The sequence below is a fragment of the Corvus cornix genome, chromosome 2 (assembly GCF_000738735.6).
Source record: "Corvus cornix cornix isolate S_Up_H32 chromosome 2, ASM73873v5, whole genome shotgun sequence".
Lineage (NCBI taxonomy): Eukaryota > Metazoa > Chordata > Aves > Passeriformes > Corvidae > Corvus > Corvus cornix.
In genome coordinates this window covers 24,153,673-24,177,707 of record NC_046333.1, presented here as the reverse complement: position 1 = coordinate 24,177,707, position 24,035 = coordinate 24,153,673, and the positions used below count along the sequence as shown (strand labels likewise).

Sequence of the window (24,035 nt, the reverse complement as noted above, 5' to 3'; positions counted from 1 at the left end):
GAGCCCAGGAGAGAAACAGATGAGCTACGCGAATGCATGCCAGATCTTGTAGCCCTGAGTTTTCAGTAGTGCTGTTCGTCAAAGGAACATATATATGGTTGATGTGCAGCTGATTCAGCTGTTTAGAACAACCCAGTCCTTGAAACCAGGATTTCTTATATTCTGCTGAGAAAACTTTTAAGCAGATACTGTATTATTCTACTAATACTACTGTATGCCAGCAACAGGGGCTTAGGAAAGGCAGTTGATTGATTTTTCATTTGTCTTCCTTAGCCTGTCTTTGATTCTAGTCTCAAAAGGGGCAAGTCAAAATCCTGCCTAGTATTTCTAAGCCCATGTGTGGCCCACATTTTATTTTGGTGTTGGAAACTAGTAGTTCACATATTAGGTTTTTGATTTACTTATTTTTCCAGAGCTGTGTAGTAACTCAGTGGTACTGCAAAAATGCAAATGAATTTGTCTGGGACAAAACTGAACTCCCTTCATCCTTTGTCCTTTTCATACTCTTTCTGATGTCAGAAGCTCTACTACAGAGGACTTTAGCCTATGAAGTATGTAAGCCTACTGAGTTATGTAAGCCTACTGTCTGTAACCCAAGTTTCCTTATTCTGTTCTTGGAAAAGTTGAGAATGATCATCTAGCTGAGATAATGACTTTTTTTACAGATACTTCCTTTTTTGCAGGCATTTTTTTTAACATGATTTTCTCCATTTCTTTCTTTGAGAGACAGCCTTTCATCATAGAACAGGGGATGCAGATTTAGCAGAAAGGTTATTTATTTCTTATTCCTTCTGTTTCTGGACTTGTGGAGAAGTTGTCTCAATGCCACCTCTGTGCCCCATGGTGTGAAATGGCCTGTACTATACCTTTGTCATGTTTTTGCTCTGAAGCTGTGAAGCAGCTCAAAGTAAGATTGTAAAGGTATGAGATGCTGTTTGCTGCCTGGGACAAGCGCAAGCCTGCTATTTGAGGCAAGCCAGGTAATCCATAAAGAAATTCACACTCTGTGGTGTCAAAAAAAGGTGAATAAACAGGGCTGATCTCAAAAGTCTGTTTTGTTCAATCTGTGCTTTAGTTTAATTGGACTGCTTGGCCCACTTCCTATGCATGCATTGACAGCAGGCTATACTGTAAACCTTATGTCTAGTGACTGTTGTGACCTGGTGAAAATGATGCAGAATTAAATATAAGACTGTTTCTTAGCTTCTGTATCATGCTTCGCCTGTAGGGGACTCTGAGACGGTTTTGTCTGACAACCTAATTTTTGAGAAAGTTGGCATAACAAACTCTGTGATGAGCCCAGTACTAGGTGCAGGAGCCAACAGTGGTAAAAGAAGCAATACAGAGTGTGTTAAAGGAGAGAGTTGCATGGCTTGAGTTTTTACTGGAAAAGGGCAATGACACGGTACTTTGGATGCAATGAATTTGCTTATTAATACAAATCCGTGACTGGAGAGAAGATGGTTGTCTTTTGAGAAGCAATTGCCTCTACCTGCTAGCTTTCATACAACTGCAGGTAAAATTGACCAAAAGGTTCCTTGCACTTGCTTACATAGAGATAACTTCTTTGTGGTATGGTTTGGAATATAAAAACTACTAACTGAATAAATAGGTGAATAGAAGGTGTTTACTTCTTTGAAAAGTGTTCATTGTATGACTGGTTATACTGTCAGGTATACTGGTTATAACAGCATTGCCAGGCAGTCCCAGGGAAGCAGGGGAACAAGAATCTTGGTGAGAAGTTCATGGAAGAAAAATCTCAGGGTGGTCTGTCCTACTCACAGCATATCAAGCAGTAGTTTCACTGAATCTACCCTAGTTACAACTCTAAATTTTTACCCAGGTGTGGTTAAAACACCCCATATGGAGCAGTTTTTCATTGTCGTGCATCTTCTCTACTGCTGTTAGTTGGCAGGAAATGAAAATCATACCTAGTTTTGTGAGATTTTCTGTGTAATAGTCCATTCTGGGATATGCCAGATGGTATTTGCCTTGGAAGATTAGTCAAGTTTTTTGCATTATTCCTTCACTGTGTAGCAAGGCAGAGAACAGTGTTTGTTTGTTTGTTTGTTTGTTTGTTTTCACTTGGATGGAGATGATTTGCCTTTATGGATGGTATGCCCTGTGCTTCTGAATCCTGTTTGGGGAAACTTGTATTCTGATGGTTTGGTGACACAGCACTCATACAGTAAATATATATCTCACTAATGGTTTTTTTTTGCTAGTGGTTTGCATTATGTTATTGTTCATGTGCTTATATACTGCATGCTACTAGGATTTCTGCTAGTTTATATGGCACAACAGTGTGAAATAGAGAATGATTTTATCACTAACTTTCTTACCAGAGGAAGCTGTTAAGTGTCTGATTATTCAGGTTACAAAACAGTTTAGTCATAAAATTTTTAGTAAATGCAGAGGTACTTCTTAAGCAATGGATATATCTGTGTGACCAACAGAAACCAAGGAGGGGTTCTGTAGGTTTTTTTCTTTTTAAACCTATCCTGGAGCTTAATTCTGAGACGGCTACAATTAGGTGAGACAAACTCTATTACTGTGGATCATGAGGGAGAATATTTTTGCACTTTTTCATTTACAGTTACTATTACTATTACTGAACAAATGGAACTACAAAAATAAACTACTACACAGTAAATTCTCAAGAGTCTGATACAGGAATATATATTTCAATATCGTCATAAGAAAATCAGTTGAGAGGAACTTCCTTTTTGCAGGTTTATACAAAAATACAAGTTTTATATTCTCAAAGCCTGCTGTGTTTTCTCTAATCTTAATGAAGTTACCAAGAAGAGCACTGAAGACTAAGAGTCACAAAAGACTCTTCTGGCAGCAGTGAGTTGGAAGAGGTAGTAGAAAGTTAGACATAACCTGGGCATAACTACAGTGTTTGCATTCAAAACATCCTCTCATATCCTCTTGTTGTTATAGTCTTCTAAATCATAAACAAGGAAAAAAGCCAGAAACATTGACATCAGTGACAGCAAGTAAGGTTCTGGATTGATAGTTTTGCTTTCTTTGTTCCAGAATTCCAGCAGTGCTTTGAAGAACTCCTCTTTCAGTTGTGACAAAGTATCACGGCAAGTATTTCTTTCATGTTTCATGTAGCAGTGTCATGTGGTGCAGCGGTGGGTTTAGGCTTTGTTATTTGTGGTTGTGATTTTGTGGTTGTGAGTTCAGTCTTCTGCAAGATATGACCTGCTATGCAAGTGCCATTTTATAATCCCTTTATGAGAAAACAACTGGGCATATTTACAGAGCTAGTCTTCTGATATTTTATTAAGAAGGACAAAGTTGTGCCCTGGAAAAGAAGGAGAAGTTTAAGTATTTGTAGACTAACCTGTGAAATTAGTTGAATTACACTCATGTCTGTTGTCCTTTGGGACTGGTTTTAGATTCACTTCAGTTTTACTCAGAGCAGGCTTCAAGCTCTGCAGTGTTTTACAGATCACTGGTCAAGCTTCCAATTTGTAAACCATTTGCAGAATTCTACAGAGAGATGTGTACAGACATAGGTACATACACATTTTCTATTTGACTCACAAGTTTGTTGTGCTAGTATTTGTCAAATTGCTTGTATTCATTTTGCTGCTTTTGCACATTATTGGTTGCAGAGATTTTTTCACTATAGTTTTGATGTGAAGAATTCTGGTGAAGAATTCCATTTGTGTTCTGAACTGAATACTTTGAGCTCTGGAGGCATTTAATGAGTTGTAATTGTAATGAAATTACTGGAAACATCTGATGCTTGGCTGTAGGAGTTCAAGTTGCAATTTCTTCTCATTAATATGCCATGTTTCTTCTCAGCTGCATTGCTCTGAACTGCCACATCTAATTTCTTCACAGAAGCGCAGACTTTGATCACATTATGGAGGAAGGCTATGAACTTGACCTCACTTACATCACAGAGCGGATTATTGCTGTATCCTTCACTGCTGGTTGTTCTGAGGAAATTTACCTCCACAATCTACAAGAAGTAACACGAATGCTCAAATCCAAACATGGTGATAATTACTTGGTATGTGTAAGATCAGCCATTTGTGATGCATCTTCTTTTGTCATGCAGGAAGACTACCTGAGGTGCACATATACCATTATAAACTGAAAGTCACTCTTTGGTCCATCTTTACAGCTTGTAAGCAAGTGCAAGATTTTCAGCAGTGTTTTAAGCTGCTAGAAATTGAAAACACTTTTTTTGCTGAGGCAGTGCAGTCTCTGTGGTGATGTGATAACGTAGTCAAATGCTGAAGAATAATTGCACTGACCATTTTCATTGTTCAAAGCATGCTCTTAAAAGATACACACCCTGCAATGTGAAGTGTGTTCTTCTTTTGTAGCAGCGAGCTTCATCTGGGTTCTCAGGTGGGTGTCTGATAGTCTCTCACCTGTCATGTCTCCACTTGTGAAGGCAACATGTAAAAGTAAGGTTGCTGTTGTTATGGTCTGTCCAACTCTTTCTCATTATCTTGTTTTAGGTGCATTTTTCCTGCCATTTAGTTTTCTATAGGAAATTAAGCAAATATATAATGAGCTCCATGTGCAGATTTATTTTTTTTAAATTGTGATAACAAGTTGTTAATCTCCTATGCTGTTTTCTGGCTAGTGCCATGGCATGTATTGTCTCAGCTCGTTTTATGAAGGTGAATTTAAACCAAGGCCAATATTTTTTTTACTTTTTTTCTTGTACTGTCTTTTTAGGTAGTGTGTGACTTCAGGAACATGAACTTTACTCACAGTGGAAATCAGTTACTGGAGAGATTCCACTAATGATTTAAACACATTATCTTCTGCTCACAAACTGAGATGTCATAGGTGCATTATGAACCAGACCGAACTTGTGATGTGGACTGATGTCCTCAGCATGCTGCCTTGGTGCCCTTGGCTTCCCTTCCATCAGGCACTGTGTAGTGGTTTAACTCGAAATCCATTACTTACTTATTTTGCTTCTGTTACATAAGAATTAGGAGAAAGCAAAGTAGGCACAAAACTTTAAAGAATATAAAGAAGTTTATTAACAGAACTAAAAGGAAAAAAAGAAAGGTCAGCATAAACTTTCAGAACACTTCTCCTCCCCCCATGTCTTGGGGTGACTTTATGATGTTGTATCCCATATTGCTGCCCTATGCCCAGAAATTAATTTTGTGCCTTTCTGTGCCTTTAAACTGAGCCTGAGAGGTGGGAGGAAAAACTGAGCAAAACTTCTTCAAAGCAGTTTTCAGCTTGTTCAAGGTCACACAGAGATAAGAGACAGCTCTCTGTGTTCAGCTGCAGCAGCAGAGGGAGAGTGGGGAAAGCACCCTGCTTGCTTTCGGCCAGTTTTTCAGCTCCTTTTTTTCTCCAGAGAGAGACAGAGAGTTGAACTTCTGTTTTCCTGGGACTTCATTTTTTTCCTTTTTTCTCTGCTGGACTGTTTCAACATCAGAATACATCGGGAGGAATTTCCACCGAGGCCTTGGCCCTGGAGGTGGGCCCACCACCCCGTCCCAGCTCCAAGGAGGGGGAGAGAGAGACTATGGAAGCACTCTGAAATTTTCCCAGGTTTTCTCTCTACAGCAAGAGGTTTCATTGTTTAGCATTAGGTTGTTTTTTTTTCCCCCCCTGTGTATTTGTTAAATAAATAGTTTTTATCTCTTCCACTTTCCTTCAAGGAAAAAGGTTTTTTTCCCGAACCTGGTGGGGTAGGGGTGGTTTGTAACCTGCCTTCTCTCAGAGGATATATTTCTAAATTTGGCCAAACTGGCACACCCCACCTCTCCTCTCTTCTCCCACTGACAATGTAAAAAGACAAAACTTGGGATTTTTTCCGGTCAGTTTACCACGTCTATACTAGTCTTTCTTCAGTTCACTTAGGGAGAGGAGTCTCTTGCTCATGCTATGGAGACATCTCCACAAGAAACAGTTCTCTCATGGCTTCAGTGTCACAGCAAGATAGCCGCCTGGGATGGTTCTCTGCTCACATGTGAAAGTCCCTTCCCTTGACTTAGAGCTTTCCCCACAACTGTTTTTGAGGGTTCAATCTTTAGCTAATGGGGTACCATTTTAAGGATGAGCTGTTCAGAAGCAAAGGTTCTCTTCAGCTATCTCTGGGATCATCTTTATCTCTGGGAACAGAGGTCTTCTTCTCTTTCCCTGGGAGCAATGGTCTTCATCACTAATCTCTTTCTCTGTTCAAGCTTCTTATTAGATCACAGCTACTTCAACATTTGCTTATTTCAGCACAGGTGCCTTTGCTCATGGTTGTGGTTTGAACGCTCCACACCCCCATGCTTTTAATGAAATTACAAAGGGTACTCTGATGCATCACAGTCCATCACCATAGCTTTACAATAGAATTTCAGCTTCTAAGCTTGAAGCATCTCCTCTTTCTCCTCTCTCTGGGCTTCAGCTCTTCCTTCCTCACTGACTTTGGTGTCTCTATGGTGTTTTCTTTATGTGCCTTCACCTTTCCCTTTCCTTTGATTTGTGAGAGGATTGATGTCTGCAGGCTTCATCTGTTCTGAGTAATCTTACAGCACTTGAAGAGTTAGTCTCACCCGGGCCTTGCAGCTGGAATTTGCTTTTCGCTGTTGGTCACGTAATCTCTGCTGGGCGGTGACTGGAGCTCATTTCAGTGTAGCATTTCATTTCAGCAGCTGCGCTGGCGGGGGGCCTGGCTGAGCAGCACCGTGGGCCCGCCCACATGGAGCAGGGCTGTGGATGGAGCAGGGCTGCGTGGCTCCGGGGTGGCTGTCTCCCAGCTGGCCCAGGCCCACGCCAAGGGCCAACCTGGCCAGGCCGCGCCGTGCTGAGCCTCCCAGTTACCTCTCCGAAAAGCTGGAAGCAAGAGAGCTTTCCCTGGCTATGTTCGTTCTTAAATGTGGATCACAGAGGCATGTCGAGCTTCTTAAATGGCTTAACAGAGTTGTCAATATTCAAACTAGCCAGTTGATTGGTTCTGTCGGGTCTGGAGGAAGCTGTCTGCAGCTCCTTGTAAAAAAATCACTTCCATGGCTGGTGGATTCCTCCTTAACTAAAACCCAAGCCGTGCTAAACCATGTCACACTGGTAGCTTATAAGGCACAAAATAGTAATAGTTTGAAGGTGACCTGTGTGTAAACCTTTATAGGTTCAAAATCAGCTGTTCTCTGGCCTTTTCCATGTGACAACAGTGTAAGCTTGTAGTCTGTCCAGTCAAACCTCACTTAATACTTGTTTGTATTATAAAAATCTGGTATATGGTAAGTCTGGTTTAGTGTCTGGGAAGGATTGTAGTGTCTGTCTCTGAGAGGGATTGTAGGCAGTTTCTCTTGCAAAGTTGGGATTTTTTTATCTTTTGTTTTAGTTTTGTTCTATTTATTAATTTATTTTTTAACGGGCACTTTGGAAATGAGCAGTCTTGATAAAAAGAAAGCTTGATGCCATCTACTTCAAATGTGTGTGTGCAAATTTGCAAAATAACCTGACAAAGCACAGCCAGGTTGTAGATTCAGAGAGCTTGTTTTTAAACTATCATTTGTTTCTCATGTTTTGAATACCTCTTCAGCTTGCTCAAGAGGCACATGTATATCAGCAAAGAAAAAAACCCCAAAACCTCCACAAAATGGTATGCAAGTCTGCAGTCCTGCTGAAGTTGATGGGAACAATTCTACTCTTTTATTGGGTCAGGGTCTCAGCTAACAGAACATATACTACAAATCAGCATTTGTCGTTTTTTATCTAGTCATTTTCCTTTCACAGCAGTGAAAGGAGTGAGTGCGTTGTTTCCTGTTTGAGTTTGTTATGAAGAATATGAAAAAACCCCTAAGTACCTAATTTTCTCTAGCAGTAGAGAATTATACTTTGACAGTCTGAGACCAGAGTCCTTTAAGGAGAGATGAAAGCCTGTCAATAGCTTACAGTAAATTTTTCTCTGCTTTGATGTTCTAAAAAAACATATTCCCTGTAGACTTCAGTTCCCAGAAGAAGCATGACTTTTCCAACAGATGAAAATTTAGAAACTGAGATTAATGCTCCTCTTTCTTGTACCAAAATGTAACAAAGCAGACCTAGGATATGCCAAAAAGGGACCAAAAAGGATGCAGTTAATCTTCAGATGTGTCACAGTTTAATCCCAACCAGTAACTTGGCCCTGCACAGCTGCTCACTTGCTTCCTCACCAGTGGAATGGGGGAGAGAATCAGAGGAGTACAAGTGAGAAAATACATAAGACAAGCTTAATAGGTTAAACAAAAGCTTTACACACAAGCAAAGCAAAACAAGGAATTATTAATTGCTTTCCATGGGCAGGCAGATGTTCAACCATCCCCAGGACAGCTGGGCTCTGTAATGCATAATGGTGATTTGGGAAGACAAACACCATCACTCTGAATGTCTCCTCTCCCTCTTTCCTTAGGCCTATATGCTGAGAGTGTCATATGGTATAGAAAATCCCTTTGGTCACTTGGGGTCAGCTGTCTTGGCTGTATCCATTCCCAGCTTCTTGTGCATCCTCAGCCCACTCACTGGTGGGGTGGTGTGAAGGCAGAAAAGCTCTTGAAATGTGTAAGCACTGCCCAACAATAATGAAAACATCCCTGTTTTATCAGCAGCATTTTCAACACAAATCCAAAACACAGCCCCATGTGAGCTCCTGTGAAGAAAATTAACTCTACCCCAGCCAAAAACAACACAGTGCCATCTACTTATACCATATGCTTCTCTTCAAAGACTTCTGTGGTGTCTTGTTTTGTTGTATGCAAAATGTTGGTTCCTGTACCTTCTGATCTCTATTCTGTGCTGTTGGGATTCTTGGAGTATCTCAGCGTGATCACTATAGCTTGACAGGAATTTGGGTACAACAGCATCTTTGAGTTTGGTGTCTGACCCAGCAATAACAAATACCCATCATGAACAGGACTGTATCCTGACACACAGGAATTTTAAATTGTTATTAAGCTTAAATACAATAACAAAGATGAATAAAAAAGTTTTTGTCAAGTAGCCCTTTTTTTCCTGTGGAAAATTTTAGGTAATTGATTTCTTAATATAGCTTTAGCACTAATTTTAAGAATTCTGTATTGAGATCTGTATTGAGAACTGCACCTCTCTGTTAATTTGTTTTCCAATTATTGAAGCTAATAGAAAATTACCCAAAAAATGATGTCACTTATAGAAGACAATATTGGTTTCATTCCTGTTTTACTATTGGTATTTCAGGAAGGATAAGTATAGTGATGTAGTTACTTTAACCTGTTCAGGTTTTGGCTTCTTTGCTTAGACAGCTGATGAGAGCGCTAGTTAACGCAAAAGGGTAATACTTTAGAAGAGTGTTATACTTTAGGAAAGGGTCCTTAAATTGTCCTTGGGTAGCAGTAAGCTGTATAAAGGACTTACCTCATATTTACTCTTTCTCATGTTTATGATCTGTTTATTCCATTCTCTCAGTGTAATTAATGAGAATTTTTTTTAAATGAGTATGCCATCTGTACATAACTCGGGATGTGAAATTGCCCCACTGTGAAAGAGAATCTGCCTCTGTAGCATTGTTTCAGTTCTTGAGTATTGATATTTCAGCTTTTTGTTATTGATTGATACTAATTTAAGGTACTTTCTAATGAAAGAGTCAATTGTACTTGTATACAGTGCTTTCTTTTGTTAATTTCTGTGGTCTATCTCTTCATTTGTTCCTTATTAAGCACTAAGTGGAAGGTAAGTTGCTGTTTAGTGGGTTAGCAGAAGAGTTAGAAGATCTCATAGGCTAAGCTATAGTTAAATAGGTATGTCATATCTTCCCTGCAAAGTTTTGACAGACCAATACTTTCTTGTCAGGCAGGAAAATTCAAATATTTAACACTGTACCACCCTCCCAGACTTCTCATTGTTAGTTCTTATGCTCTGTGTTGCATGCATGGTATCCAGCTCTCTCAGGATACCTCTGACTCAAAGCCATGCAAACTAAATAAGATGTAGTAGAATTTGAATTGTCCTTTTTCAAAATGCGCATTTAAGTTTAGCTTTAGTTTTATTGTAAAATAATTGAATATCTAAAATACATTTGCAAGTGCTACCTGACATCAAATGTTAATTTAGTTTAGTAGAACAGTGGCCAAACCTGAAGCCATATCACTGTAGTTTCTTGTAATTTTTATGTTTCAAATACAGCTATTTACTGCATAAATTATAGAGTCTTGATGGTTAATATTTTTTTTCTTTCTTTCTGAACAGGTGTTAAACCTCTCTGAAAAGAGATATGACCTTGCCAATCTTAACCCAAAGGTACTGATTGTCTTCCATAACATAGTTTTCTGGTGTTAAATACAACTTAAATGGCCTGATAAGCCCTGAAGCTGTGCAACTGTTGATATACAGAGTAAGAGCAGAAGTTTTGGAAGATAATAAAAAAACCCACATGCATTGTACTAGTTTGAAAACAAACTGGTGGGAGACACCAAGTCAGAATAACAATTTAATAGGAAAACAAAAATAAGGGCAGAAAACACTGGTTCAAACTGACAGAGTCAAGATACAACCTGAGTCCCTGTTAGTCAGGGTGGTGGTAGCAGTCTGGTAGAATGGTGGCTGCAGTCCTCTGAAGTGGTGATCCTGTAGAAAAAGGGTCTGCTCTTCCTCGGAAAGTCCAGTGGTGGCTGTGTAGCTCCTGTCCTCTGGAAATCCAGCGGAAGGGTAGTTTCTGGTGTTCAGAATCTCAGATTATATCCAGGATGGAATGCTTGGTTCCTCCCTCTGGGTGGAGCATCTCACAATGGGGTAATGAGTCATGAAGCCAAGTGTTGATTAGGCTCATTAACAGAAGATAGTCCAGAGGGAGTTATCTCTGAGTCATGCAGCAGGACAATGATGGGCAATTAACAGAAAGATAGTCTGGGGGGAGGAGGCAAGGAAACACTGCCCCGCCTGATTTCAATTGCTCATGAGGATGGTAATAGAATACACTGCAACCCAGGACATGCATCCCTTTCTATTTTTTCGCAAGTTCTGTTTTCTGTCTGTTAAATCTGTGTTTTACACAGCTGTTCCTGTTGTTTTCTTAGACTTTACACACAGGACCAGAAGCCTGTTGTGACTTCTGAAAAACTTCTATTGGGTGATAACATTTTTACTTCGAGTATACTTTCTTTGTGCAGTCACAGTTTACTGGGGTTGTATACTGTAATATACAGTCAGCTGAAGCTAGTGAACTCGGTTCAGATAAGGACTTCCATTTTGTACTACCTTTGAATAGTTGCTTCTCTGCACAACAGTGACATAAGGAATGTCAGAATGATTGATGTCTGACTCTTGTTCCTTCTTACCAATTGATGTGTTTGTTGCTGTAAAAAATGGTGTGCAGGTACTCTTCAGCCTCTGTTATAAGGCCAGAGTAGTACAGATATACATTTGCAGCAGTAGATGTACAGAGATAAGCTACCTGAGGAAAGTACTTAAACCCCTCTTAATTTTAACTTTTTGCATGCTTTATTGATCATGAAGGATGGTTCATAGTTGCTGGTTTTTTTAATATTAGGCATATGTTCTATGCATAATATGTATGTATTGCATATGTTTTGTTAGTAAATATGCATATAATAATAATAGGCTTAGTAAACTGTATGATGTAGTGAATAGAAAACCTGAACAAAATTTCAACATGCTATAATCTGTTGCACATGAAGGAAATAAATTGAAAATAAAATGAAACCCGTCAAAAATCGTTCTTTGTTCTAATTCTGATTGTATTTACTGTTATAAAATACTAGAAATTCTAACTGAAAAATCTTTTAGGAAATCAAGACCTTCAGAAATGTTGTCACTTTTAAGTAGTTGTTGAGATTGGGACGGGGGAGGAGGAGGAAGATTTTTTTATTTTTTTAAAAGTACTAGTGTCTTAAAAAACAACAAATTCCCTCTTCCACTTAAGAGATCTGTAAGCATCATGACAATTGAATTGCATTATTATCTGAGATTGGAAAAGTTGTGGAGACTTTCAACTATGACAATTATTTGAATCCAGATTTTAGTATGTGATACTAGGATCAAGGTGTCTCTTATAAATGTTACTTGTTTAATTGCAGGTTATGGATGTAGGGTGGCCTGATCTCCATGCTCCACTTCTTGATAAGGTTTGCACCATCTGCAAGGCTATGGAGTCCTGGCTGGACAATGATCCTCAACACGTGGTGGTGATCCATTGCAGAGTAAGTGCAATGGATGAGTTTGTATTCATTTTAAAAAACCTTGCCCTTTACTCTTCTCATTTTAAAAAATAAAAAGCTTGATCTGTTTTCAATGTTGGCAACAGTGTGCCAGATGTTCTGTTGGTGTAAGAAAGCTTAAATCCATTGGCCTTGCATGCTTCTTAAAGATTTCTTTTTTATTGTGACTGAAGTCCTAGCCCTTGCTGCAGGTATAGCATGCACCAATATTACTCCACATCCTTCAAAGGTCACCACTGTTACTTCTGTGAATGTATTTAGAAGCTTGAGGTTTTTCCAGCTTGATGGGAAATTCTCTGTGTTTTGTGACTCATGAATTTTGTTGCAGGATAAGGATAGGAACTGTATCACAGATCATCTCTTTAGACTGTTTATGGTAGGAAATGAGGTCATTGAGGACCTACTGGGTACTTCTGAAAGGTTTTAACTGACAGCATCATTGCAGTGCCTTAGAGCAAAGCCACCAGTGTGCTGTGTTTCTTCCTCCTGCTTGCTCACAACAGACAGAAATAAAGAAAAACCTTAGTTAAATTTGGATAAAATTAATTCACAACTGGTTGGTAGCTGTGCTTGTGACACTTGAGGCAAACCTATCTCTGTATCACTGGCAGATGTTATGCTAAACAAAATGATGGTGATAATGGGATCGAAACTTGTCTTCAAGTCAGGTTGTACAGTCCCCAGTCCCAAATTTCTTCCAGGCAGAATGCCATTATTGTATGAAACAGCTGAAATCTTACTAGTTGCAAGAATGCAGCCAGGAGAATGGCTCATACATGGGACAAAAGAAAAGGGAACAAAGTATTTCTAGGTATACAATTATATACAAATTGGTAATGCATGTTCTTGAGAAATGCCTTTTGCTAATACTGGTTTCCAGCCACAAAGATAGATACAGCCAACTACTATCAGCTGAGGGACTGAAAATATTTTGAAATCTGTGAGAATTACTGCTTGTTAAATTTTACTGAATTTGTCATGTAAATTATTTTAAAATATTTTAGAACATTTTTAAGTTATCCATAGAAAATCAGTTACTATAAATCTCGGGTGTTGGGGAGATAAAAACGCGAAAACCTGTCAGAAACTCCTATTCGTTCCAAAATAGGTATTTTATAGCATTTCATCCTGGGAATTGCAACATTGTTTAGACTTGTTGTGAATGATCTCTGGAAAAAAAACCCACGAAATTAGAATAGTTCATACAATTTTTCTTTTTTTTTTTCCCTAGTTAATTCCTCTTAACTGGTAAGACTTGACAGGCACGCACATAGAAATCCTACTTAGTGTTTTTTTATGCCATTTGTCAGCCAGTTCACATTGACAGATAAGATGCTGCCTATTATTTCCACCTTTCCATCAGCACAGGGTGCATGAGCAAAAGGACTCTGAACCTCTTGCCTTAAAATTGTATGTAGTATGGGTTTTAAATAGAATAATGCTCAATAATGTAATACATAAAACAAGTTATCATTCCCTTTTTCCTATTACAGGGAGGAAAAGGAAGGATAGGTGTAGTCATATCATCATATATGTACTTCACCAATGTTTCTGCAAGGTAAGTGTGAATAATGCATATTGTGTGTTTTTTTACGATAAATATTGGGAAAAAGCCCTTTTAGTTGACTATGGTCTGTCAGCTTACTGCTTGTCAGTTAAGGTTTGTCAGGTTTTCTTCTCAAAGAGTTTTGGAACATGGCTTTTTTAACATAGCCTGCTTTCATGACAGTTTTCTTGTACTCCTGCTTCCAACAGGAGACTAGACTAGGTGACAGCCTAAAGTCCCTTTGAGACTGAGATTTTATTGGTTTGCAGAAAACCTTTCTAAAGGATGTTTTCAGATGAATGGTGGAATGTGAAAGAAATCATTGTTATGTAATGATACTATCTTTATTCCATTAAATCTATGTATTTTCCATGTCCATCAAGTGGCCTCTTGAATCAGTGAGATATTTTTCCTTAAGTACTTAAGGAAAACAGTTATTAGAAGCTGGAAACAGTGTTTGAATAGGGAATTCCTAGATGTTGATCCAAGTGCAGAATGAAGTGTAAGAAATAATCTAGACTTTATTTTGCAGTCAGTTAAAACAATAGGTGTGTCATTACTTGGTTTTAATTGTTTCTTTTGGAGTGTTCAAATTATGAAATGACAATTGACAATTTATATCAAAAAAGACACAATTTGATAAATGGTCTCAAAAAGGATGAAATGTGTTTTGGAGATTTTTTTGTTGGGTTTCTAATCACTAATTGCTTTCCCTTGGGGTTTTTTTATTTATGTACATACATAAATGTATTAAAATAAAAATGCACTCTAAATGCCATGGTTAAATCAAATTTGGTCCTGAATTTACACCAGCCTGTCAGTAATAGATTTGATCCACTACTGTAGTTGATGGCATCTTGAATCACTAGAGGCTGATGGTAAATTACTCATGGATGTCAGTCAAACTAGAATTCTGGAAAATAATCTGTGTTCGTTAGGGTAAACCCAATTTATAAGTAATTACAGACCAAGAAACGAAGTGCATTGCATATACACACATTGGTGCATATACACCAATATGTGCTGAAAAAAATACTTGCTTCAGTTAGTAATTGTCAGAGTGATTGCCACAAATTCATATTTTGTTGAGAAGTATTGTGAATGACAAAAACTGTCAAGTGAGGGTAGTACAGTTGTTGTGGTGTGATTTCCGTGCTGCAGTATTATATCATCCTTAAAGGTGGTACCTGGCTATAAATACATTTTAGTAACACCATTACAGTCCCATTCAGGTGTTGTTTTGTTAAGCCCAGCAATGAAAGCTATCACCTTTTACTCCAAACAAATTCAGGATTCCTCCAGTGAAGTTGCAGGAGACGAGTGAGCTTGGAAGCCCTCTTTAACTTTCTTGATATCTGGCAGCTGCTATCCAAAACATAACTTTTCTGTGTAAGAATGAGGTTGGGGGTTTCCCAGCTAGGATTTGTATATCCGTAGCATTATCAAGACTCTTGAAAATGGTACAAAGCAACCTTGCAGAAGCAGAAATTACTGCAGGTGCTGCTGTTGAGGGTGCCATGTACTGTGTCTGAAGTGGTACTTAGAAGACTTTGAAGATGTTCGCACTAAAGAAAGTTCATAATTGTCAGTATGCATAGGTGTCCTGGTTCTGGCCAGGACAGGGTTAATTTTTTCAGTATGCTTGTGGGAGCATGGCCAGTACTGAGAGGTTATTCTATACCACCTCATGTCATTGCTGTGGGTGGGGGGAAGGGGATCCTTCAAGGGAGAAGGGATTCCTTCCTATTGAGAAAGTGTAGCAGAGGGAGCCATCCAGCATTGTCTATTGTCGGGGGTCTCCACAGTGAGCAATAACGTTTCCTTTCTTCTACCCTCTGTCATTAGTACTGTTGTTGTTACTATTAATTTTCTTATCTCATTCCTGTGTCCAGTAAATTGTTCTTATTCCAAGATCAAAACCTGTGATCTTTGCCTTTGTGCCTCCAATTCTCCTCTCCATCCCACTGCAGGGGAAGGGGAGAGGAGGGAGGAAGCAAGCAGCAGTGTGGTTTGGAGAGTTTCAGTAGGACCACTAAATTAGGGAATTCCATTCCTGAACCATGACAACATGCCAAAAAAATCTAGGCTTAGTGGAATCTAGTGAATATAGGCTTAGCACCTCTGCTGTGAAGATAGGCTAAGGGTTAGGGTTGAGGTTGTTCAGTCTGAAAGAAGAGTAGGCTCCAAGGAGACCTTCTAGTGGTCTTCCAGTACCTAAAGGAGGCCTACAAGAAGGGTGGAGTGGGACTTTCTCAAAGTAATGCAGTGATAGGACAAGGGGGGGAATGGCTACAGACTGAAGTGGGGTACATTCAGATTAGATATTAAATATAAAGAATAAATTCCTTACTGTTAGAGTGGTGAGACACTGGAACATGTTGTCCAGAAAAGTTGTGGATGCCCCATTCCTGGAAGTGCTGAAGGCCAGTTTGGATGGGGCTTTAAGCAACCTGGTCTAGTGAAAGGTGTCCTGTCCATGGCAGAACGGCTGGAACAAGATGATCTTTAAGGTCGCTTCCATGCAAAATCATTTTATGATTCTATGAAAAACCCTTATTGATGCAACCGCCCTTTAGTTATAATACCAAATTTTCTCATTTAGGAAGGAATAATGTGTCATCAAATTTAATGAGGTCAAACAGAGCTCTTTGCAATTGTTGGTAAACTCTATTTTAACAAGCAAAGTACTAGCAGTTTTTGGCCAGTTAAGAATGGGCTGCCTAAATTCTGGATGACAGTGTGGGTGAAGATGTATGAAGATATATGATGGATTGGGTGAGAAAGAGTTTTGGGTCAAGAATATTTTAAGTACACACTATGTAATTTTTAACACCCATGAAGAAAAGGCTTGACTTTATAGCCTGATCCAGCACCCTGTCAAGACAATTGGCACATTCTGATTAATTTTTGGAAAAGGCATCAATTTCATTTTTATCCTGATATGCATATGTGTACTTTGCACAGCTTTTTTTCCTCTGGTTTTCCTAGGTTTAACTAGTTGTGGAATTTAAAAGTTGACATTCTAATGTGTAGTTTTATTTTGGAACTTCAGGATCTTTTATATTCTGATGTAAATTAACACTGTGAACTACATCTGTTATGAGACATGTTGTTTTTATCTGGAATAGATAAATAAGAATCAGCATAGCACATTGCTTGGCATATGTGATTAACAGCATTCTTACTAATTTTTGGCACGTCTTTTTCTTTTTTTCTGTAGCCTCATGCCTTCCTTCACTCAAAAAAGACCCACATCAGAGCCATTCTGGATAGAGAATAGAAGAAAATGTATTTTTTGGAATTTGTTGCTCCTTGATTGTGTGTTTGAAGAGTTTGTGGTTGTCTGATGTAAAATAGTTCTTTTTCAAAGATAGTCTCTTTCATGGCTCAGGGTACAGGAAAAAAAAGGCTGAATGAATTGTTGACTGCTTAAATGAACCTCTATCCTGGTACTACTGTTCTTTCTGAAAAAGAAAATAAATTTATATTTTATAGAGAGAACTCCCCAGTGGCACACTCAAGAAATTATGGCAAGTATCCTTCTTTGGGAGCCTGAGCTGCTTGGTTTTGCCAAAGTTTTTTGCATTCTGATTTCAACGTATTCATTTTGGAAGTATGCAATCCAATTAATTGAATAAGGAAGTAGGTGCTTTGCTTAGGAAGGAAACTATCTTAAGGTGTTGAATGAGAAGGTGTCAGTGGAATAAACATCATCGTCCACAATGGCCAAAGTACTAGAGTTGCTAGTTAGGTGCTTCTTTCTTTTATTTTTCTTTACTTCCCTCTTTTTTTTCTTCCAAATATTTTTGCATATTTCAAGCAGTAACCTGCTGAATTTTCAAGATAACACTGAAGCAGAATAACTTGTGTCTCTTTTTTGACAGTGCTGATCAGGCTCTAGACAGATTTGCTATGAAGAAATTCTTTGATGATAAAGTTTCAGCTTTAATGCAGCCGTCCCAAAGAAGGTATTAAATTTGTTTCTAATTTATATCAACAGGAAATGTCATCATTATCTTCTGCTCCCATCCCTTACTCCCTCCCCAGCTATGTGAAGGCTATTTTCACAAGATCCTCCAGTGCTTCCTGAATTCTCAGCACTTTATCTTATATTAATATTCCTTGATTGATGAGATCTCTCTTTCAGTTCCTGCATGTGGCCCCAGATAGACAAGGCCTTTTGTACCACACTTATCTAAATGGGTTCTCACTGCATTGTTTGTTAACAAAGAGATGCCACAATCTATTTCTTGATTCTTCCAAGATAACAATAAACTCATTTTTCTGTGGCATAATGATAAGTATGGAATGTGTGCTGATTACTGTGCAATAAAGATATTTTTACTACTTGTTTAGAGGATCTGCAGATTATGCCCTTATCCCATGTCCATACTAGTAAATGTTTGTCAAAGCATGCAATATCCATTATGTTTATCTGGATGTGTTACCATTTCAGTCTGTCTGTATGGCAAAGGTTGAGTTAGGATTCAAAGTAATAAGCACTTCGGAAAGTGAATAGTTCTGGGATTCACTGTGTACCTTGTTTTGATGAGAGGTAATTGAAGGATTCAGTACCGAAAGAGACTGATATCCATCAGACGAGTAATTGTGATATAGGTGAATCTCTTTTAGAAATATAAAATATCATCTGGGTTTGATTTGGTAATTACTGTTCATTTTTTTGTCTTAAGCCACATGCATGCAGTAGGTTGTTTAGAAGTTGTTTAAAGTATAAGACTTTGCTAGTAATTAAAACAGAAAAATCAGTAGTAACAACTAGTGTAAGGTGTTTGGTTCTGTTAATCTCTAAATAAAAACTTACCAGTTACTTTTTAACCCATTAGGTGACATGCACAGCTCCTTTTACTTGAAAAATAGTAACACAACATTCTGTTAGGCCTGAAATAAACTTTTCATAAGTAGAAGTTTACTGGCCTTTTTCTGATCCATTTTGTACTTGCATATATGTATATTGCATTTCAGTAATAAGGATTTGAGAATGCTGCTTACCAGACAGAAGTGTGAACCATAGCAGCAAAAGGAAAGAGGTGGTGTTAATCTTCTATCCAGAAGCCCTAGGCAGCAGGCATAATTCAGTGAGAGCCAGGAACCCCCACAACAGCCTGTGAATTGTGTATCAGGGCAGTTTTTCAACCATGTTGACAGGAAGCTTCAGTAGCTACTAACTTAGGTGAACTGTATGTGAGCCCTAAGGCTAGAAGTTAAATAGGTATAAATGGTCGCATCTATCTTTCCTACCCCCCTTCAAGGACACTTGCTTAATTCTTCTGGGGGTAACTGCGGGGGGAGGGTCTCAGAGATACTCAGTTTGCTTCTTGACTTATGGAGTTAGCATCTTTGCTCACCAGTACTGAACTTGAGCTGCCCTTACCATCTTCCAGACATATATACATACTTTGGAGTGTCATTTCTCATAAGAACAGAGGTGGTTCTCCAAACTGTTTGTTAGAACTGTTCTCCTGAATCTCACCTCTCCTACCTTTGCCTAGCCTGGCAGTGATCACTAATCTTATTGCAGAGAAAGGAAAACCAACTCTCTTAATATTTGTGGATAATTTTATACTCTTTTGTTCCCATTCTGATCAGTCAGTGGCCTTTTAATATGCTTTTTCTCTGAAACCATTGCTGGGTAATTAATTAATGATATCCTTGTTAAAACCCAGTTGATGTATAAATGGGTATAATTTAAGTGGATCTCAAAATTGTAAAATATGAAAATACACCCATTTTTCACACTTTGAAACCTTTTCTCCACTAAATTTTGTATAGATAAAAATAAATTGTGGCCATTAAGTCACTTAGCTTTTCCCTACTGCTAGTTGGGTACTGTAACAATGACAAGAAAAGTAACTGTAAACCAGATCTATTTTGAATCCATTCTCAGATAAGCAGTTGAAGATTTGTCCGAATGAGAAATGCAGATACAGACCCTTCATGTGAAAAAAATTACTCATAAAGCTTTAGGATAAATCTTTGAACACTCGTCTCAAAAATAAGCCAACTGTCTGTAAACCCCTTAAGTGCACTGCCTTGAGAAAGGTTTTCAAAAATTCAGTCAAATTTTTGGAATTTGAGCAGGTAGAGAGAAAATGTTCACACTGATATTAATAAACTCATTTATTAAATTCGTGAGAGGTCACTGACAAAACATTTTAACACACTGTTTTTTTGTCATGTTAGGTGTGTCAATTTGTAAAATATGTGCTTTTGATGTACCAAATCCTTTCAGAAAGACTGAAGGAGGAAACAAAAAAAAAAGTTGCCTTTTCTTAACATTTCAAAATAAATTGAGCTTTGCAAACTCTCTGTAAAGTGAAACCTATTTTAAACCACCACAACCCCCATTCTGGGGTAGTAAAGCTGTTGTTACTTGGCAGGATATCCTTAGCTGAGGTGTTACCAGGAGTTCAGTTAATGAGATCTGTGCATAAAGGTGGAAAAGAGGTGATTTTCCTCTATACATTCCTGAGAATAAAGTTAAATGAAAGTCTTCTCATAGGCATGGAAGAAAAAGGGACTGAAAGCCAGTGGCAAAATTAAAAGACACTGCAGTGATGCTTACTTGCATGTATTTGCTCATGAGCTTGTGACCAAACCAGGTATTAAATCACAGAAATAGAGTAATTTTCACATTACTGTGGTAGTTTTCCTCTTGTTTTGTGCTGAATGAGATCACTTCTCATTATGAAGATGTTATTTAACCACATTGCCCTTAATGTTAAGATTCTGACAAGGGCAATTCTTGTTTTAATGAAGGTAACTTCACTGTAAATTGGGTGGGGCACATATCATGCTGCTGTGAAAGACATTTAAGACTACAGTTGCAGCTAGGAGTGCATACCAAAACAACTGACTTTACTATCTCTTCTACTTCATTTCTTACTTAGACTATTAATGTAAATAACTAAAATAAAGATATCAACAATAGCAATGTGACAGCCATGGATTTAATAGAGTGGTAAATTTAAGTGTCTTTTCATGCTGTTTTGTGACGATTATTATTTTGGAGTTACGTGCATTGTCACAATGCTATTCATTACCCATAATCTGTAAATATCATTGTGTAAATAATGTATTTTCCTGGTATTAGTGGTTTTATATAATTCAGATAAACTTTTTGTTTTTAGATATGTGCAGTTCTTAAGTGGCCTTCTATCTGGATCAGTGAAAATGAATGCAACCCCTCTTTTCCTGCACTATGTTATCCTTCATGGCATCCCAAACTTAGATGCCGGGGGAGGTAAATTATCTAATTTTTCCTGTTCAGTTGGAGGATCAAAGTCTTGTTTCATTTTGGAACTTTCTAGAAAGCCTGCATGAATCTCAAAGTAGAATTAATATCTTCTTGATAGCCATCCAAATATTCCCAATAAAGTAACCAGAAGAGAAACATTTTTAGAGTAAAAATTGAAGGAGGTGAAATCAATTTATTGTTCTGTGTTAAATGAATAGTTCATGCTCTTCATCTCTGCCTAGTTTCTGAACAGTTGTGGTCCCTGTTACTTCAAAGGATCTGGTGAAACCTGGTCAGGTTTCACAGTCATTTCCTCTTTGTTTCAGGAAATTACTGTAAATGTAATTTCTTTTCTGTTTTGAGATTGAATTTTGTGTGGAAAAGCTGTTTGGATAGGGTGTACTTACAGAATTACACAGAATCGTTTAGTTTGGAAAAGGACCTCCAAGATCATTGAGTCCAACCTTTGACCCATCATCACCTTGTCAACTAGATCATGGCACTAAGTGCCATGTCCAGTTGTTTCTTGAACACTGTTCTGGATTGGCCAAATTTAGAAATATATCCTCTGAGAGAAGGCACAACCACCCCTCCCCCACCAGGTTCAGGAAAAAATAAATTTTCCTCAAAGGAAAGTGAAAGAGATAAAAGCTATTTATTTAACAAACACATGGGAAAAGGATAATAATGCTAAGTAATAAAATCTCTCCCTGTGGAGAAGAAACCTGGGAAAGTGTTAGTCCTCCCTTTGGTCTCCTCGGAGCTGGGGCTTGGCCCAGGGCCAGGCCCTCTGTGCCCGGTGGAAAGTCCTCCCGATGTGCTCTGATGTTAAAGCAATCAAGCAGTCCAGTAGAAAAGGGAGAAAATCCGAAATTCCAGGGAAGGAAAAATTCAACTCTCAGTCTCTCTCCAGAGAAAAAGCAGCTGAACCACTGGCCAAAAAAACTGTCCTGGGAGCAGCAAGCTGGGTGCTTCCTCCCCCTCTGCCACAGCTGGGAAACAAATTGCTATCTGTGTGTGACCTTGAACAAGCTGCAAACTGCTTTGGAAAAGTTTTGCTCAGTTTTCCTTCCCCCTCTCAGGCTCAGTTTGGAGGCATCGAAAGGCACAAAAATTAATTTCTGGGCATAGGCAGCGATATGGGATACACATCATACGGTCACCCCAAGACAAACACCTACAGGGATGGTGACTCCACCACCTCCCTGGGCATTCCATTCCAAAGTTTAACAACCTTTCAGTGACAAAATTTTTCCTGATGTCCAAAAGGAACCTTCCCTGTGCAGCTTGAGGCTATGTCCTCTTATTGTATTATTAGTTGCCTGGGAGAAAAGGCTGATTCCCACCTTGCTACAACCTCCTTTCAGGCAGTTATAGGGAGCGATAAGGTCTCTCTGAGCCTCCTTTCCTCCAGGTTAAACAACCCAGCACCCTCAGCCACTCCTCATAGGACATGTGTGGAGACGCTCCACCAGGTCCCTTGAACTTTTCTGGACACACTACACCACCTCAGTGTCTTTCTTGAAGTGAGTGGCCCAGAATTGGACACAGTTCTTGAGGTGTGGTCTCACCAGTGCTACTAAGGTGGCTTGCTATACTAAGTGGCTTTAAAACTAAAATGATAGAATGAGATACTGTGCTAGAGCACAGTAAAGGAATCCAACTTTAATGGTTGCACTTGATGAACTTAGAGGTCTTAATGATTGATGATTAAATAACAGTTCTGTGTTTTTGTATTTATATATTCCCAAGGTTAAATAGCACTGGTCTTTTGTAATATAATCAGCATGAATTTGCAATGATTATATTGTCATTGTTGTTTAGTCTGATTTAATTTCTAAAATAACTTCAATAAAGTTAGGGTATTGTTTGTTCTAGGTAGAAATTTAAGGGCCTTACTAATTTTGAAACTAAACTGAAGATCAAATAATTTGTTTATTTTGAAAATGTTTTTATTTTATATTGGGAGTTTGCATTTGTTTTGGGCATTATCATTCTTCCCTTAATAATCTAGTTTTCTTGCAGAATTTGTTTCCTTCCTTACTAGAATCCTTTAAAGTTCCTCCCTATTGAATTCAGAACCAGTCTGGAGATCAGGAAAAAGTGTCTTCCCCATAAACTAAAATACTTTTTTAGCCAATTTTGCTTGGACGGGTATTTTGACAGTCCAGCATTGCCACTTGTGTGCCTCTTTGCTCAGTCTGGATTTGCATGAAGCTTCTAGTTGTAATTATTTTCCTATATCTGAATACTACAAAGCACCCTTTTTTGTTGGCTTATTTTCAGCTTGTCGGCCTTTTCTGAAGTTATACCAGGCTATGCAACCAGTTTATACATCTGGAATATAGTAAGTTGTAAGCATTTTCCATTTTGTTTGAATTTAGGTTTTCATTTTCATGATTGCAGAATTACATAGCCTTTTTTAGTTTTGTTTGTGGGTTTCTTGTTTGTTTTGTGCTTTTGTGTCTTTAAACCATGTATTTGATTTTTCTTTTCTCTCCTGTTAAGTAGCATAGGGTCAGAAAATCAAAGTCGAATCTGCATTGCTATAGACCCTGCCCAGCTTTTGAAGGGAGATATTATGGTAAGTTAATTGTATGGAATGAAAATCTATTAACATGACATTTAGTTTGTAGCCTCTGACCTGTTTTGTGTTCTTGTAAAAAAAATTAATTGATGAAGTGCTTAGAGATACTGCAGAATAATTTAGGTTAATTTAGTCATCATCTTTGGCTTTCATGGGAATAAAACTTCTTGTAAAACTCAGACTGTAAGGATTTTAGGAGCAAATTGTTTCCAAAACAATTGCTCTCAGTATTCTCATTTTATAGCATCACCAAGTCCAGTAAGGCCTGTATTGCTGTTTTCTTTATAAAGATTACTGTGGGGAGTATTTGTAATTTGGCATTAAAATATCTTGTCCTATAATTTGGCAGGCAGTGTGCACAATTATAAAACTACCTACTATAAGGAAAATACCTAAGTAATTCTAAATTGTTCTGGCAGTCAAAAAAGTGCAATACCAAATAAGGGATAGATAATGTCCTAG

At 38.2% G+C, this 24,035-nt stretch overlaps 1 protein-coding gene across 14 annotated transcripts in view; it reads left to right on the top strand.

Moving 5' to 3' along the window:
* The window catches only part of TNS3 (tensin 3), a 219,277-nt gene that overhangs the window by 91,446 nt on the left and 103,796 nt on the right, over positions 1 to 24,035 (top strand). For 13 of the 14 annotated variants that reach the window (XM_039548564.1, XM_039548558.1, XM_039548563.1 and 10 more), the window contains 9 exons: positions 3,043 to 3,095; positions 3,862 to 4,033; positions 10,198 to 10,248; positions 12,045 to 12,167; positions 13,679 to 13,743; positions 17,616 to 17,699; positions 20,880 to 20,992; positions 23,273 to 23,333; positions 23,495 to 23,570. In XM_039548564.1, coding sequence (XP_039404498.1) covers positions 3,043 to 3,095; positions 3,862 to 4,033; positions 10,198 to 10,248; positions 12,045 to 12,167; positions 13,679 to 13,743; positions 17,616 to 17,699; positions 20,880 to 20,992; positions 23,273 to 23,333; positions 23,495 to 23,570 — 798 coding nt within the window. The remainder of the gene's footprint in view (positions 1 to 3,042; positions 3,096 to 3,861; positions 4,034 to 10,197; positions 10,249 to 12,044; positions 12,168 to 13,678; positions 13,744 to 17,615; positions 17,700 to 20,879; positions 20,993 to 23,272; positions 23,334 to 23,494; positions 23,571 to 24,035) is intronic. The other variant, XM_039548566.1, reaches the window with a different exon arrangement.